The 18,438-nt window shown below is 30.8% G+C and overlaps 1 protein-coding gene across 1 annotated transcript in view; it reads right to left on the bottom strand.

Moving 5' to 3' along the window:
• LOC145306390 (muscle calcium channel subunit alpha-1-like) overlaps positions 1–18,438 on the bottom strand; it is a 226,126-nt gene that overhangs the window by 60,427 nt on the left and 147,261 nt on the right. Inside the window, exons 7-17 of the mRNA XM_080148481.1 lie at positions 15,091–15,197; positions 13,688–13,840; positions 10,260–10,441; positions 9,240–9,343; positions 6,041–6,125; positions 5,761–5,830; positions 5,121–5,214; positions 3,776–3,920; positions 1,854–1,928; positions 1,383–1,482; positions 480–531 (exon numbers count right to left, since the gene is read on the bottom strand). Of these exons, the coding sequence (XP_080004607.1) occupies positions 480–531; positions 1,383–1,482; positions 1,854–1,928; positions 3,776–3,920; positions 5,121–5,214; positions 5,761–5,830; positions 6,041–6,125; positions 9,240–9,343; positions 10,260–10,441; positions 13,688–13,840; positions 15,091–15,197 (1,167 nt within the window). The remainder of the gene's footprint in view (positions 1–479; positions 532–1,382; positions 1,483–1,853; positions 1,929–3,775; positions 3,921–5,120; positions 5,215–5,760; positions 5,831–6,040; positions 6,126–9,239; positions 9,344–10,259; positions 10,442–13,687; positions 13,841–15,090; positions 15,198–18,438) is intronic.

Below are 18,438 nucleotides of genomic sequence, written 5' to 3'. Positions count from 1 at the left end.
TATAAGTAACAGGAAAACATTTTTGGATATTTTTTGGAGTTAACATTACACTTCAACCACCAAAATTGTTCTGAAAATTGTGGAACACAATAATTTTTGGGATCTAGGGATTATGGCATCTTCAAAAAAAAAACTATTTAAATCCAACTTTTCTATCAGTTAAAGTAATTTTTAATATTTTCTTTGTTGATAACACTAACACTTATTTGTGAATTTGTCTTTACTAAATTAGTGCTACAATTTATAGTATATAGTATTTTGTATATATTAGTATAGTATATAGATATAAAATTGATAAAAGGTAAGAAAGTATATACCCATTGGAGACATAAGTTTAAACTATTTAAAATTCTAATTGATTTCAATTTAGCAATTTCAACACTCACATAATATTTTAATCTTAATTTGAAGCAAACACTACAAGATTGAAATCAATTAAAATTCTGAAAAAGAAAAACAAGAATAAAATTCTACATTACCGGGTAACTTTGAACACTCTTAGAAGGCGGACACAACGTAACACAGAAAGACCTAAATATACATAGAATTCAACGTTGGTTGTCTATTTGTTTATATATCAGCAAATCAGTCTATGATACTTTCTATCTGTCCGTATGCCCAACTGACTATTTATCTGTCGATATATCTATATGTCTATCCAATATTCTGTCTATCTCACTTTCTATATTACTATTTTTCTATGGAACTGTTTATCTAACTACTTTTTATCTAACTATCTTTCTATCTAACTACTTTCCATCTAAATATTTTTTTCTATCTCACTGCCCATCTGACTATTTATTAGTCATTCCAACTTTAAATCTTTCTATCTGTCTATTATACTATATTCTATATTATACACTGTCTAATTGTCTCTTTCTTTCTCTTTTTTTTGAAGTTACCTATCTGTCTATCCAACTATATTTCTCACTGTCTATCTAACTGTCAACTAAAATGCGGGGGTCTAACCCTGCGGGGGCAATTTCCTAATCCTACAGAGCAATCATGAACATTTACCTAACCTAACCTAAAAAGACCTATGAAAAGCTACATTGAAAATACAATGAAACCCGCTATTTCGTTTTCTTTCCATGATTCTAAGTATTAGCACAACAATACTATATCTATCTATCTATCTACTCACTGAAAGCTCCATCAAAAAACTCCATAACTTGTTCATTATTAGTAAGTATCAACTCAAGAATACTATATATATCTATCTATCTACTCACCTAAAGGCTCCATAACTTGTTCATTAGTAAGTATTAACTCAAGAATAGTATATCTATCTATCTATCTACTCACCTAAAGGATCTATAACTTGTTCATTAGTGATTATTAACTCAACAATACTACATCTATCTATCTATTTATCTACTCACCTAAAGGCTCCATAACTTGTTCATTAGTGAGTATCAACTCAACAATACTGCTCACAACCACAAAGAAGTCAAAACGATTGAAAAGGGACACAAAATACCCCTAAAAATTAAAAATAATAAGATTAGTTTTCTCCATTCATGCCATAGCTAAACAAAAGATTTAAAAATTTTATGAAAAACAGCCAAGATTCGTCAATTTATGAATAGACGGACACAATAATTTCCCCTCTTCTTCCCATAGAATTTTTTATTGAAAGTTAGGGGTACAATATGCTCCCCAATACGCCTTATTATATTTTCGTGTTTAAAAAGAGGAACCCTACTATTTATACATAAAAAAAATCTTTAATAATCTAAATTTGACACAAAAAAACAAACAATCTGCTTGGAGACCATTATTTTAGACGGACTTACTATTAAATAATCATATATACTCTAGTTTTAAAGTAGCACAATAACTATAAAACATACCTGAAAGCCAAGGGCGTACATCTTTAGAAACATTTCCAATGTAAAAAGTATCACAAAAAACAGGTTCGTCATCTCCTGAAAAATAAAGATTCATTAAGAGTTGCTACGGTTGTAATATTAGGTTCCAAGTCGATTCATGGGCTAATTTCATACTCTAATTCTTTTAAATAGAGCTTTGTAAATATTTTTAAGAAGGTTCACTTTCAAAACAAAGAGTATTATAAGAAGACAAAATATACAACTACACTTTTACAAGCTTATTTTAGTGGTTATTTGCCTTTGTACTTTTAAAGATTTTTTACATAATTTGTATACTGGATGTCCATGACCTTCTTGGCACTAACTTTACAATTATTTTGAACAACTAACTGTACATAGTAATAAATAGTTCCTACTTTGGGCCAATGCATTACTCCTGCGCATTTGACGACATACAAGCAGAAGATAAATTTTAAATGTGCTATGATTTGACCAAAAAGTGCCTCATGTGAACACTGTGGTCAAGAGTTTACAATAAAAAATTTAGCAAGACATAGAAGAAAGTGTAGAGATGGCCGGTAGTGTCTTACGAGACAGAATACCTTTCAAGTCAATTCAAGTCAAGATTTGACCGATATTCGAACCTATTTTTTACCGTCGAAAAGTGAATAGCGGTAAAAAAGTACTCTATGCCTTTCACATGACAGCTAACAAAATTAATACTTCAATTTGGACTTTTCTTTTATACCTACATAAGACAGACATACATATAGCTACTTTAATACATGAGATATTAAGAAAGTACCTATATTTCAAAATTTTAAAATATTTGAAATATACATATAAAGGCCTGCTGTATATTTATTATATTTGTTTATTAGATTCAGGGTTCCAGGTATAGGTCAATGGAGAATAAATAAACTTACAGGTTGCTTATATCAACATGATAAAACTATATTCAATTATAAATTAACAGTATGTGGATAATATATATGTCAAGGCATTACCACTTTTGACACAAACAATTACCATTTTGTCCTACTAAAAAGTCCAACCAAAAATTGTGATTTTCAGGGGAAAATAAATTTTTTTGCCATTTAGTTAATGGTTAATCCCTATATTTTGTTTAAAATTAGATATATTTGCTGTACTCTCTGTTCAATTCTAATATATGATAACCAGGAATTACAGGGAGAGGACAATATAGTTGAAACTATCTCTTGAAATTTGTGGGGGGTTGGAGCATTATCCACATTACAATACATTATTTAAATACTACACCACTTCATCCAGAGTTGTTAAAGCTGCTATCTATAAAGACACTAATAGTTACTGTTAAATGCTACTTAACCTTAAATCAAATGTTGTTAGAGTAACAAGTTCAATTCAAATGAACCATACCCTAGGGTTGTTAGGACGATCACTTAAAAAAAGGACCTAGTGAAATGGGGTCAATACCGAATAAAAATTCTATAAAAAGTTTTTTTCTTAATTTAATATCCTTGTATTACTGATTTGAACCTCAAATATATTTCAAATATTAGATTCCATTGTACATGTATTGTATACTGTAAAAAAAAATAAAAACTGTAATTTTTATGTTTGGTGGGGGGGATTTGTTGTATATGTCTACTAATTGAAATAGGTAGAAAATTGTTTAATTTTGTTTTAAGTTTAAGTTTTATATATGAACAAAAGAGTAAACATACTAGAATTAAACTCAATCGGTAGTGCACCCAGTTTGCATCTTTCTAACTATAATTTCTTTATCTAGTTAACCATCTATCTATCTATCTAACTAACCATCTTTAAACCATATATGTATCTATCTAACCATCTAGCTATCTGAATAACTATCTAGCTACCTATCTAGCCATCTATCTATCTATCTAACCATCTAAATATACATACATCTAACCTTCTATCTATCTATCTATTGATACCTGAAACTGATCTAACCACTCTGGCTGATTATAATGTTCCGTGGCTAGGACACATGTGTTTAGAAAAACAAGGATGATGATGAACCAAAACATGGCCTGAGATTTGACGGCCCGCCGACAATTCCGCCGGATTTTTCGGTTCCACCTAAATTATTTGAGTAAAATTATTGGTATGTATGATTCCAATGGCTACTCTACTTGCTTCAAGAGTCCCTATGAATCTTCAAAATTTATTTTATGCTTCGTCAACAAAAGAAAATTATTTTTTTTGTGGGCAATATATGTAACTTTTATTCAAGATAAAAACCCATCCAAATAGCCTAAAACCTGCACTGAAAACTGTAAAATAATCGGTTAAAACACTTATGAGATCTTGCAGGAAATAATACATCCAGCTACTTTAGCAAATAGAATATAAAGCTAAAAAGTGTAAGTAAAAACAGGGTTAAGAAAATGGAAGATAATTTAAAATCCGCTAAATATAAGATATGATATAAAGTACTATTATAGGGTAAATTATAGGGATAGGAAAACGAAATATAAATCAATCTTCTTCCTAAAAGTTGTTAAATAAGCAAAATTTAATTTTCTATAAAATGAAGAGAAATAAAAGATCAAAATTTTTATCTTATTTTACACAAGACAAAATATAGATATAAGAGAATGATTTAAATTACATTGTCCTATCTGTAAAACTCTTTCAAATGATAAAAAAAGAGAAATATTATGAAACTTGGGGAGAAAGCTTAAAATAATTAAAAAGATAGAATTCAGTAAATGTATAAGAAAGGGTTTGTTTAAGTCTTATTCTTTTTCTAAAAACTGATCAACTAAAACATTATTAAAGTTAGAACTAGATAGACAAAGATATCAGGTATCGTAAGGGATAAGACAATGGCCGATAAATTCATGTATCTCACCAATTTTGAAACACAAAATTAACCCTTCTGTAGATTACCATTAGACACTTAACCAATTAAAATTTAATAAAAAAAATTATGATTACCATTAGACACTTAATGAACCAACCAATCAAAATCTAATAAAGAAAACGTTATGAAATCTTTGGGGACATATTAAAAAAACAGCCTAATGTCTAGACCCTCCCTGCAAGGATATACTTAATTACATGTTGTTAGATCTTTGTCTATCTTGTTCTACTTATATTCAATTATTTTTTACCTTTTTATATCTTTCGAAATAGAACTAAAATTAAAGTCTTGTATAAAACTTCTTTAGCCAGTTTTTAAATATTTTTATTGCACCAAAGAAAGCTGATTTTTAAAATGTTTATTTAAACAGTTTTTAATGTTATATTCCTACACAATTGTTAAAATAGTCCTACCTTTCTAAAGCTTTCCAAATAGATCGGAAACAAGAGTTCTGTTCAGATTCAGAATCTGTTCTCTTCTTTACCTCCTCTCTTTCTTGACCTTTGGCTGAAAATTAAAAGAAATTTGTCAAAATTTGTCAATAATCGGTCATAACACTAAGTGGTTTAATGTGTCAATTAATTTTAGCTAGGGATCTTAAAAAATAAGACAATAAACATTTCAAATGATGATAAATAAGATTACCCCTACTGTAATAAAAAATAAAAGTTTAGACAAAATAAAAGTAACCTTAGTTGTTAGTCTTTGAATATATGAATTTCAGCAAAGAAATAATTAGCTCTATCTATCTACCAAGCTCTTAAATCACTTTTCAATCAATTCATGAATTAATAATCAATTTATCATAGAAGAAAATTATCAATCATAATATCTGTCAATTAAACAATTTATGGATTAATCAATCATTTAATTGATAAATAAATAAAAAAACAATAAATTTTTCAATCTAGCAATCAATCTAATTGCTACCAATCAAGAAATCTATCAATCAACCAATCTATCAACCAATATGATTAATCAATCAACATTTTAACTAATCTATCAACCAATCTATGAAACAGTCTATCAACCAATCTATCAATCAATACTTACTTGTATCACTAGATCGTTCCTCTTCTGGATCTAAATCTTCTGCATGTGTTATCCATTCCAGATATCCTCTGTTGAAAAACACATTTTTTCAAAAAGTTGTATTTTTGCTTTTTGGTAGATTTTGATTAGAAAATTAGAAGATTTTCCTAAAATTGGTTAACAATTATTATGTCAAATCAACAAATGTTCCAATTTTTAATGAAAATTGTTATATTAAAACTGAAATTTGAAACATTAGATTGTAGGTTACATAAGACACTAATGAATAAATATGTTTCCTAAGGTCGTCGTCTATTTGCTGCTTTTCTCTCTGTTTCTGAAAATCTCCACGACTCTTTGCTTTTTCTCTTTCTTTAGAAAATTCACTAAAAATAAAAATTAGATTAGAATAACTTAATACTGTACTAAGATATACCAACAAGCAAACTATATTCTTTTAAAAATTAGGGGTTCAGATAATTGAAAAAAGTTATAAAAAACACCTCTTTGGGTATTATTGGGGAAATTTCGTATTCTACTACTTGCTTGAATAGTAAAAATTGTAATACATGAAAATAAAAAATAATATTTTTTTCTGGTTTTTAAATGTCAGAGATTACGAGATCTTTTAAATAATTCCAACCTATTTATAAATAATTAATTAATAATTAATCTTCTCACAATAATTAGGACTAAAAAACTTTTATATTTAGAATTTTAGGAAATTTAATTTATCTTGCATAAACCTATCTTTGTATATTTTAATACATATTTAAAAGGATGCAATTATTAATAGGAAAAATCACACTAAATTTAGGTTTACTATGCTAATAAGACAGATAGGCAAGGCATACAGAGGCTTGCAGGAGTAGGGATGTAGGATATAAATATGAGATTTGAGGGTCCATGGCCGATAAATGGTGATAAAAAAGTAAGCTTCTAAGTACATTTAATTGTTGATTGAAAAACCAACCAGTTCCCAAAGTTAAATCAATTTTGTTTAAATACTTTGGGTACCAGAATAATCTACATTTCAATGTCCCTAGCTGATGAAAATCATCTTTCACTCCCTATGGAAAATCTCTCGGCACGCTCCTACAAGCAAACCTATTTTAAAAATAGGTATTTCATGTGATTCTAGTTAATATAATTGAAGAAAACATGCAATTAAGAAAAGCTCACAAACACAATAAGCAGAATCACATAAAAAGGTTAGATATATCTATCTAATTTTATATATTGACGTGTATACCTATTCTGTAGATATGTACACCTATTTGAAAGATAGTTACACCCACATATATGTATTAACCTACTTTTAATTAAATAAAGAATTTTTGCTGTTTTTCCTTTACCCAAATACGTAGGCGTTTTAATCAAAAAGATTCTTTTGACTAGAATTAAGGGATAGATAAAAATTGAATTGCATCAGCTAAAAATCTATTTGTTTTTTTTACCTATACACAATTGTACTTATAATGGGTTAACTCACAAACAAAAAATGAATTTTACATATTTATTCAGACTCTGCAAATTGTGTTTAGTAGGTTTGCATTCTTAAAATGCCAATGTAAAACTAAAGTTAAAAATTAAAATAAAATTTGAAGGATTATTACAAATTTTTTGGATGATTTTTCTTGTACATAATAATTGAAAAACAATAGATAGCAACATCATAATTTCTAGATAATTGTGATTATGTATCTTCATGCCTAAAATTATCGAAGCAAAGCTGATATAGCAGAAAAAAACTTAGCTAGTTTGAAATATTGTCTGTAATATAAAAACATACATACACACAATTCAGATAGACCTAGTAAGATTGACATATTAATGTTTAAACTTAAGTTTATCCCAAAGTCATATAATTACTATAGCATAACAGCATATTATAAGACTAGCCTAGACTGTAATTCTTTTGTCAACTTAAGACATTAAACAACTATACAAGTATTATTAACTTCGAGCTTAATTAAACTTCTTTACCGCCTTAAATGTTAATTTAAAATCACTGAAATATTAAACTAAAATAACATATATTTTAAAATACAGTTTTACCATAATCTCAATGTTTTTTATTTAAGTTTCCGGACATAAAGACGTACCCTTCTTAAAGAGTAGCTACAGAACTAAAAAAACACAATATATTCATTCAAAAATCATTTATAAAAAAATAAGGAAAATATGTAACAAAAAAATATTATCAAAAACAAGAAGAAAAAAAGTAATGAACTTTGGACACAAATAATTGGTAGAATTAAAATGGTTTCAGTTTCTGTACTGTACTTAAAAACATTTGTACACAAAAAAATGAAAACATTAATAATGGCCACAAAAATATATAATTAGTTATAGTTGCAACTATCCAGGAAAAGAAATCTACTTTATCTTCTCTCAAAAAAGTAAAAAAATGATAATCTTAAAGAATTTGTAGTATGATAATTTTTATTTTATGCAAAGTGGTACATTAGGTTCTTTGTACATATGTACAGTATGAAGACTGAAACCATTTCTTAGCGACTAAAGGACATAATATTACGTAGAGGGTTGCGTGACAAGGGACAATAAGTTAACCCTAATGCTTTGCTCCCTGCAGAAATTAAGGATATGTAAATTGAAAAAAATACACTACAAATAAAAAATTCTGTTAATTCATAATTAGGTAAAGAAAAAAATATTCGGACATTTTCCCTCGAAATGCCTTGTCGAGCACGTAAAATTTACCCTGCTAGTATTAGTTTATTTAGGTCAGGTTAGTATAGGTTACATTGTGTACTGGTTATAGCACCTTACAGGGATTACAGGCACTTCATGAGAAAGCACCAATATTTCTATTGAATTAAAATATATAAGATTGTGTTAAAATCTTTGTTTTTCGTATTTTTGAATGTTTTTGATATGTCAATATTTATCCTTAAATCCTTGTTGCCATAAGTCCATTGTGAATATAATAGTAGTTTCACTAGCCTTCTTGTACTTTGGTTACTTTTTTCACACAAATCTAAGGGGGGGGGGGGGGCTACTTTTTACCATGACAGCCCTATTGTCAAGGGTTTTTAGAGGGGTGGAAACCTTTGTAGGTGTACCCCCTTTGTGGATACATCCCCCTACACCTTCCCTCTACACAACTCGGATTCCAAACATCAAACTTTAAAATTTAAGATAACAATAAAGCAAAAATCCATGCATTAGAATAAACCGTGTGAAGGGTTTTCAAAATGGCGCAAAACAGAACAATCATGCAAAGTTTAACACTAAAGGACAAAACAGTGGTAGAAACTGCGTAGAGAGGATTAAAAATGGCGCAAAACAGCACAATCATGCACAGTTTAAGACTAAAGGACAAAACAGTGGTAGAAACTGCGTAGAGAGGATTAAAAATGGCGCAAAACAGCACAATCATGTAAAGTTTAACAACAAGGGACAAAACATAATTAAAAACTGAGTATAGAGAGGTTTAAAAACTACGCGAAACATCAAGACTTTACGCAGCGACTCACCCACTGAGTACACCAAGAATTAGATTCATGACGAAAAATGCGCCAAGTACAACCATAGAGACAAAGTAGATGAACTGCCACGTGTTCCCCATTGCATCGTGCACCTAAGAGAGGATTATTACTGTGCATGTAAAGAGTACCCATCACCATAGGACTATTCCAACACCTGAACTAAAAATATATTAAATCTTAAAGCAATAAGTAGAACAAAGAAGACAAAGATTAAAATACTTAATTTTAAGTTATTCTCACTGAACATTATACTAAGTACGTTATTGAACTTTAAAATGATGTCACATATTATTGAAATTAACAAACCATTTGTGTTATTTCTTAAAGTAATATTGATCTTTGTTTGCCATGTTCTACCATATAAAAATCTCTAAAAGATCACCATCACCAAAACAAAATCCGCCACCAACCGCATCCCAAAACCGCCACCGCCGCCCGCGAAGATGCGGCACTTACCCGCACAGGGTTCCGAGAATTAGGTTCATAATGAAAAATGTTCCAATTAGGATGAGCGTGACGAAATAGAGCCACGGCCATGAGGGGCTGGTACTGTCGTTTACCTGACAGAATAAAAATTTATAGTTATTATAAGGGACCCCTCCCCCTAATGGAAAGTTATAATAATTGAAAGATTACACTGAAAATTAACAAAGAAGATAAAAATTTATATCTGTTTGAATTTTTTAAGTGTCCTATTTCTTGATAAAAATGATGATAAAAAAGTTACTATTATTCTAGACAGGTAGAAAAGAGACCAAATAGTTTTTCAATCAAGTAAATTATCGCTTCTTTATCCCACTATATAAAGTAGTAAGGATCTTTGTTTATCATCTAAGATTTCGCTAATTACTGAACATTTTTTAATCCTGGTATGGTTTAAAGGCTATTTAATCTTTATTCTTAAGGCTTTGAATGTTTTATATTTAAATACCCCATACTTCCTTCCTTCCTTTCGAATTCAGAAATCCTAGATGGTAGGGGCGCAGCTGCTAGTAATATATATCTTACCCAATAAAGCACTTCAGTCCAGCCCTCCAGAGTAACACATTGGAACACCGTCAGCATAGAGAACAAAAAATTGTCGAAATTAGTGATTCCATAGTTAGGTCCTTCCCAGAACTCTCGACACTCTGTCCCATTGGGGCAGATGTAGTTGCCACCGCAGGGCTTAGGGTCCTCCATCATTGCACCTAAATATAAAATTTATGATTATTTACCAATTTAAAAAATTCGTAAAGTTATAATCTTCAAAGCATAGGAACACTATAATTATACCTTACCGTTTGGAATTGATTCTTTGGCTTTAAAAAGTAAGTTTTACATGCTATGTTTGTTCTTTCAGCGTTGTGATTCCTCAAACATTAAAAAATATGTTTTATGTTGCATTTTCATATTTATCCTACTTTACAAAGTGGTAAGGTTTTCTGTCTGAAGTTCAAGATCAAGATCTCAAAAACTACTGAACCGATTGGGTACTCTATTTTAGGTTGGCTTCGTATGGGTCCTGTAATGGTTTTAGGCTATTTCATTTTCAGATTTAATCTTGTGCTGGTTTTTAACTATTTTTTTAGCCACTCTCTGTCTTTTAGAGTCCTTAGATGCTAGGGGCGTAGCCGCTAGTGTGTAAAAAAGTAAGTAACATAATTAATATTCTAATTTTTATCAAAAAATAAACATTTGGCAAAATTGCATAAACACACTGTATTTCCTATAAGAAGCTATAAGAAGATTATTTTTATATACGTTTGAGTCAGCGGTACAACATTTAGAGGAAATCCAGATATCTTAAGGGATAGGACAGTGAAAGATAAATTGATGTATACCCTTAATTATGAAAAACACAATTACCCCCCATGTAGATTAAAACTATTGATGAAAGTTGGACTATTTATGATCAAACTAGCGGCTTCGCCCCTAGCCTCTAGGGGCATTGCCCCATGAGGTAATTAAAAAAAATGTAGTACATGCGGTGGATCTTCATCATATGCATTATCAAAAAAAAAAAATTGAGGATCATCATATATAATTATACATCATCAAAAAAAAGAGAAAAAAGAAAAAAAAGAAAATGAGGGGGAAATTTTCATTTTTAGGGGGGTTGGGGGTGTCCCACCCCCAAAGAAAATAGCTTAAAACCACCACAGGACCAATAGGTATATACCCTGAAGAGTAGAATCCAATCGGTTCAGTGGTTACCGAGATCTTAAGCTTCAGGCGCACGGACGGACAGACGGACGGACGGACAGACATCAAGCTACTTTGTATTATAGATTATTGCACCCAATTTTTTTAAGCCAACAAATAAGATATTGAGTTCTTGAAACTTTGGGTACCAGTGTAATTTACAGTCAACATATCTTCCTGAATCTTTTTTGTTATAATTTGATTGATAGAGGAGTATTTTTTACTTTTGTTTTAAATAAAATAGTTTTCATAAAAAAAGAGCTTTTAATTATCTAAAGAATGTATTGTAAAATTTTATTTATTTCAAAGATTTTTAATCATTTTTTGTTACCCTTTTATTATAAAAAAAGCGAAATAAACAAAGATAAATAGGAGAAGTTACTTTTTTGATAAATATTAGTGGTAAAAAATATCACCAAACCTTGCAACTTATATTCAATTACTAGTTACTAAATAGAAGGGTATTTTTAAGTTATTTAATTTGCCAGTGTTTAAATCTTTTATTAAAGATCTCTAAAACAAATGATATTTCCACATTTAAATATTATTAGATTAAAAGTAATGCCAATTTAATAATGTTTGTTGAGCTTCGTCTTTATGGATGTGGTCACCCTTGTTTTTTGTTTGATTTTTTTTTTTACAAATTTTGACTTCCTTTAAACATATGTATATTTACTACCAAAACAGAGAAAAAGAAATAAGATAAATAAGATTAGAATTTAGAAGTTTTTAGTTTGTATACTTTTTAAGGAAGATTTATAACTGCACTAAATATTCCTCAACCCCCCCCCCCCCACATACACACCTTCAATATGCAGCCAAAAAAGTGTCAGAAATTATACAAAGCTTCTCTAAAAATCAACTTATTTATAAAATACATCCAACGAATTTCTAGTATATATTTATGTATCCCTTGTTCCCAGCCATTAAGTCGTTTATTGTTTAACAAAAAAGTATACTCCATACATATCTATTATTATCAAGAATCTATCAATCAACATACTTATCTATCTATCTATCTATACATCTGTATCTATATGGGTGGGAATGGGGAGGATGGGGAAAAGGGTCAATCCCCCACTTTTAACTTTAGTTTTGATAATAAAAAGAACTATTTTTTTCTGGGGTGGGGGGGGGGGGGGGACTTTTTTTTCCAAACTGATTTCTCTTAAAAGAACAAATAGTTAGAAACCTTCCCAGGGCCTATAAGAAGCTTTCTGTAACGAAGTTACAAACACAAAGATATATAGGCAGACGAACATCATATTACTTTTAAATAAGGATTTAATGAAACATCTTAAAAGCGCAGCTTCTCTACAACGAGTCTATGTATTTATCATTCCTATAGTCCATATGAGAAAGGAAATTACAGCAATATAACATGCTAGCCAAGATAGAATCTCTACTGTAATTCTGTGATATTATATAACTATAGGAATCTTTTATTGTTGAAAACCGATCAATTTGATATGAATAGAAATGTTGACAGGTCAATACTTAAGTAATGACAGTCGGATACTTTAAAATTAATCCAATTTGTAAAATGTAAATATTGATTTTTAAAATTAGTATTGTCTCATATTGTTAAATCATAAAGAAATTAATTCGATGTATAACATTTTGTAGAGTTGCTTAAAATCGAGGATGCCTAATGACAATTTGATCGAATTTTTTGACGTTATTACAGACATGCTACGCTTAATTGTCATAGGAATCATGATTTCAATAATCACCTGATATGAAAAATTCTGTATTGATTATACTGCTGCAACGCATTCAAGATTATTCCTCATTAATACAGGAATCCCCATGTAAACTTTAATTCTTGAAGTCAAAAAAGCCAATACGGACATACGGACAGACATAAAAAAGAAAATCTACACTTCGAGACGTCTATAGAAAAGGAAGGGTGGGGTTAGTTTAAGGCGTTTGTTTTTCTTTTATAGTACAAATCATCATTTCAAAAGGTGTCGCTATTCTACATAAAGGGTTTTCTTTCTATCCTGATGTTTGTAACATAGCTGGAATTAAAATCAAACAAGGATGAAAATATCAATAAAATACAGAGCCCAATAAACATTGTAAAAATAAAGTTTCTCGAGCTTTTAATATCAGAATATCATTTAGAAGAATAAAATTTGAACCTAGTAATAGTGTCTAACTTTTTATCTTCGTGACGTAACAAAAATCCATCGTACGGAAAGACGGATGGACGTACGTGTGAGCTGAAAGGATAACTTCCTTTTAATTACCTGTAGCGTTGTCAAAACACGTTTTGTGAAGGATCCCGGAGAAAAGTTCGAGTCCCACTATTGCGTAGATTAGGATGACAAAACAGACCAACAGAGCGATGTGTAGCAACGGTATCATCGCCATTATTATAGAGTTCAACACAACTTGTAAACCTAGATAGATAGATGATTAGAGCGATGTGTAGCAACGGTATCATCGCCATTATTATGGAGTTCAACACAACTTGTAAACCTAGATAGATAGATAGATAGATAGATAGATAGATGATTAGAGCGATGTGTAGCAACGGTATCATCGCCATTATTATAGAGTTCAACACAACTTGTAAACCTAGATAGATAGATAGATAGATAGATAGATAGATAGATGATTAGAGCGATGTGTAGCAACGGTATCATCGCCATTATTATAGAGTTCAACACAACTTGTAAACCTAGATAGATAGATAGATAGATAGATAGATAGATAGATAGATAGATAGATAGATAGATAGATGATTAGAGCGATGTGTAGCAACGGTATCATCGCCATAATTATAGAGTTCAACACAACTTGTAAACCTAGATAGATAGATAGATAGATAGATGATTAGATAGATAGGTTTAATGGACATTATTGTGCAGTGGAGTTTGACACAACTTATAAACCTAGATAAATAGATAGATAGATATAAGTTAGAAGATAGTTAGCTAGATAAGTAGGTGAAATATAAAAAGTCAGATAAATTTATACATGATATATAGTTAGATAATGGATTTATTAAATAGATACATATATGGTTAGTTTAGATAGAAAAATAGATAGTAAGGTAGTTTGTAAAATAGAAAGATTGATTGTTAGATAGATAGGTAGTAAGATAGTTGGGGGGAAAAGATATATAGACATATTTTAAAGCATTAAAAAGGACATAAAGTTCAATCAAGTTATTCAACAAATCAAAACATGATCTTAAGTAGTTTGTTTTTAAACAACAAAAATAAACAGGAAGGGAGAGGGCAATACAAAGAAAAGCATATTTTCCCTCATTTTTTATATATAATTAAGTGGAGAAACGATTTAACATCCAATTTCCTATTCATTGTTAAAAGTTGCAGAATGTCTGCTTGTCTGTCTGTGTAAAGCAAAGGATCTCCATAACTACAAGACCAATATATATGGTACTCATTTACATTGAATCTAGTTCAAGGGAAGGTTTATAACTATTTTGGGGATGGTACCTTCCCATTTCAAATAAAAATAGCCCCTACAAAATTATCCCCCTCTCTCAATATTTTTTATGAAAAGTAAAATTGGAAGTAGAGTCTTAGCCTCATACTTCCCCCCTTCCCAAAAGTGCCCCTTGAGACATTTAGGCGCGTAGTCGCAAGTGGTCAAAACAGCAACTCCGATGGGTAAAACTTACTTGGAACGCCGGAAACCAGCCGCAGCGGTCGCAGAACTCTGAAAGCTCTGAGAGCCTTGACATCAAAGCCCTCAATCTTGAGCGTGGACAGCACGGTGCTAAACACACTGAAATAAAAGATAAAATATTAATTGAAAATTTAATTTAAAATTTTGAAGCCCATACATTTGATGCTGGTTTTGCTCCCTATAACTTTTCCTGGACCAATAAAAAACTTCACTAAAAATTTTGGAAAAATCGGTCCAGCGGTTTTCGAAATGTTAGCGGACAAACATACATACAAACATCCTATTGATTTTATAATCAGGGAAATTAGTAAGTAATTAAACTACGATCTAAAAAAATGGAACAGAAAACTGTAATTCAGTAATTACAGGACAAAAAAATATGTTATTTTGAGGCCCTATGTTTCTCTTCCCTATACAAAAATAATTTGTATAATTACAGACGGATGGATATACAAAGAAATACGTAATTATAAAGTAGCTAAGCTACTAAAAACCAAAAAGAACAAAATTTACTGCACACAACAATTATTGTTTCTGCACTGCAATGTCAGGATATTTCTATATTTTGCAAAATATCAATGACTTAGGATTTTTAAAGAAGCGCAGCTAAGCATAATAATAGGATTCTTAGGGATCTTAAGTTATAAGACAATAAACGATATATTAAAATAAAAGTACCACTTCTGTTGATTAAACATGTTTGAGCTAGTTTGTAGTAATACCCAAAGACAATTTAATAAAGGTCTTCACATTTTTTAATACGACGGATAAGATAATGTGTTAGTAAAACTTTGGGTATCACTACCAATATAATTTCCAGTCCAATGACCCCTTCCTCCCTGGATATATAAAAAAAATATTCAAAGAAACGTTTAAAATCGATAGAACAATCCTAACACAAAAAATAGCAATAAGAGCTATTCGTTACGTCCGTATCAATACCAAAACGTATAAAAGCTTTGCCGTTAAAAGAGTCATTAGATGTTAAAAATTATCTGCAATTTACAATTATGTAATCAAAGACAGGTTTCTAAAAATATAGAATTACTTATAGAGTAGCAGATGCATCATTTAATCCATTTTTAAATTAAAACAAAGGACAAACTGACAAAGTGAGTTATAGAGCAGATACCAATCTTTCTTCTTAGCATTGTCAAGCTACAAAAGACAGAAACCAATTAAAGAAGATAAAAATTATTGTCCACCATTGACCTATTTCTGTACATACATATATGAAGTAAATTGAGAAATACAGCATAATTTTATACATTTTTATTTGATTGTAAACTTTTTAAATGCACATTATAATGTTGGATGACTTGGGCTTTTTTTCTTTAATAGCGTAGCTTCTCTAATGTAGTGGTTAGTATGTCGTATATTTATGATCTGACGTCTTACTTATTTCTCCATCTTCTTTTTGATCAAACTCAAAAATCTATAATATTGAACTTTATAATATTGAACGTAATTAATCGTTCTTGATTTCGCTAAGTTAATGCAAAATCATTTCTAAGTTAAAACAATGCAATAATCAACTCTTTAGTTTTAGTAAATCAAGAATCATATTCTATTTTTCAGCCTTAGGGGTATTTTCAGGGAACGTTTGTATATAACAAATGAAGAAAATCTTTGTAAATTGATAGAATAGAGCAAATATAATAAATATTAGTTTATCTACCGTTTACCTATACTAGTGTATATACAGGGTGCGCCACATAAATCCGGACTTTTTTGTATTTTTAAAAAAATGAACATAAAATCGTCAATTTTAAAGATTTTATTGAATTTTAAAAACTGGGAAGCAAACTAGGTATATGACTATTAAATTATTCAATAAAATCGCCGCCAGCCTCAATCACCGCCTCTACCCGACCCCTCAACCGCCCCCAGACCCTGGTCACCATGTCCCTGTCCAACCTGGCGAAGTTCTCCTTCATAGTGGCAATGAGGGAGGTCTTTGTGGTATGGGCGCGTCTATTGGTTCGTGCTTTAATGGCGCTCTAGGCCCAAAAGTCAATTGGATGAAGATCGGGGCTGCTGGGAGGCCATATCTCCTTAGGGACGTGAGTAACTGCAGGATCCAAATTCACCCATCTTTCAAGCTACCCTTCGACACGGCGGCTCTCATTTGGGCCACAATTAAGCTAGAACAACGTTCAATACCTTTTTGGAAATAGCATGAAGATTAAGCTAGGGTTATCATCGCAACATATAGTCTAAAACGAGTTTTAAGGTTACAAATGGGCCCATGTAGTCGAGAACCGAGAAATTTTCACGATTTTTGACGTTTTTAACATCTCAAAATCTGCCATGTTTCACTTTGATGGAGTACTACGGCCAAGCCATTACAGATAGAGAGCTCTAGTCTTTTGTAGTGTCTTACTTATGTATCTAACACTATCCCCAGCAAGTTGCATAACTCTACCTCACCTACAGATGGGCTGAGGTCACATTTAGTGGGCCCTAGTCAAGAATCCAGGGTAAACTATCAGCGCATTTCGATTCTGCCATGTTGAACATAAGCGCTGCCAGCTCGTAGAACACGTCCTCCATCGTCCAAAAATTTTTATGGGCAAAAAGGTAATTACCCAAGCTTTTTATGGTGTGGTCTAACGTCATGATTGGTCAAGTAGTTTTGGTGCTATGGCCGTTTGAAAAAAGTCCGGATTTATGTGGCGCACCCTGTATTACTCTATTGTCTGCCATGTTCTACAATTTATTTCTATTTCATAAATGTTGTTCGACTGCAAAGTAAAGTCATGCTCATTACTCATTTGTCTATGTTTATAGGGATCTAAAGGGATAAGACTACGGCCAATAATTTGATGTACACCCCAATGATGATACACAAAATTACTCCTTCTGTAGATTAAAATTGGTGGTTTAAACGTTTGAAAACTTAACTTAAAGAATCCTCCAATTAAAATTCACTAAAGTCCCCCAAGTTGTCAAGCCAACGAATAAGCAAAACGTTATTATAAAACTTTGGGGACTCGTGTAATAAATTGTCCCCTCTCTTTATCTGCTATGTTTATAGATACACTCCTACCTGGGACTAAGACTTTAAAAGTATGAAAGTACCCAGCTTTGAACAATTAGCTAAATTAGTTGTTTGAGGCGTTAAAAACAAAGGTAGGGGCTAGGGGGAAGAGAGAGGGTTCATTTAAAAATCAAAATATGATAAAGCACCATAAGAGGCCAATAATGATAAATTCTATCAAAAAAAAATTGAAAAACAGCGAAGTTGAGGTTTTTCATCCCCTTGCAAATCTAAGATTAAATTTTTTTTTAAAGGGAACCTGTTTTGTTACAATTGAATATTTGAAGCTTAACAAATCTA

The sequence above is a fragment of the Acartia tonsa genome, chromosome 14 (assembly GCF_053477335.1).
Source record: "Acartia tonsa isolate MP-2025a chromosome 14, ASM5347733v1, whole genome shotgun sequence".
NCBI classification, from domain to species: domain Eukaryota; kingdom Metazoa; phylum Arthropoda; class Copepoda; order Calanoida; family Acartiidae; genus Acartia; species Acartia tonsa.
The sequence above is the reverse complement of the archived record's forward strand: the minus strand, read 5'-3'. Positions and strand labels throughout refer to the sequence as shown.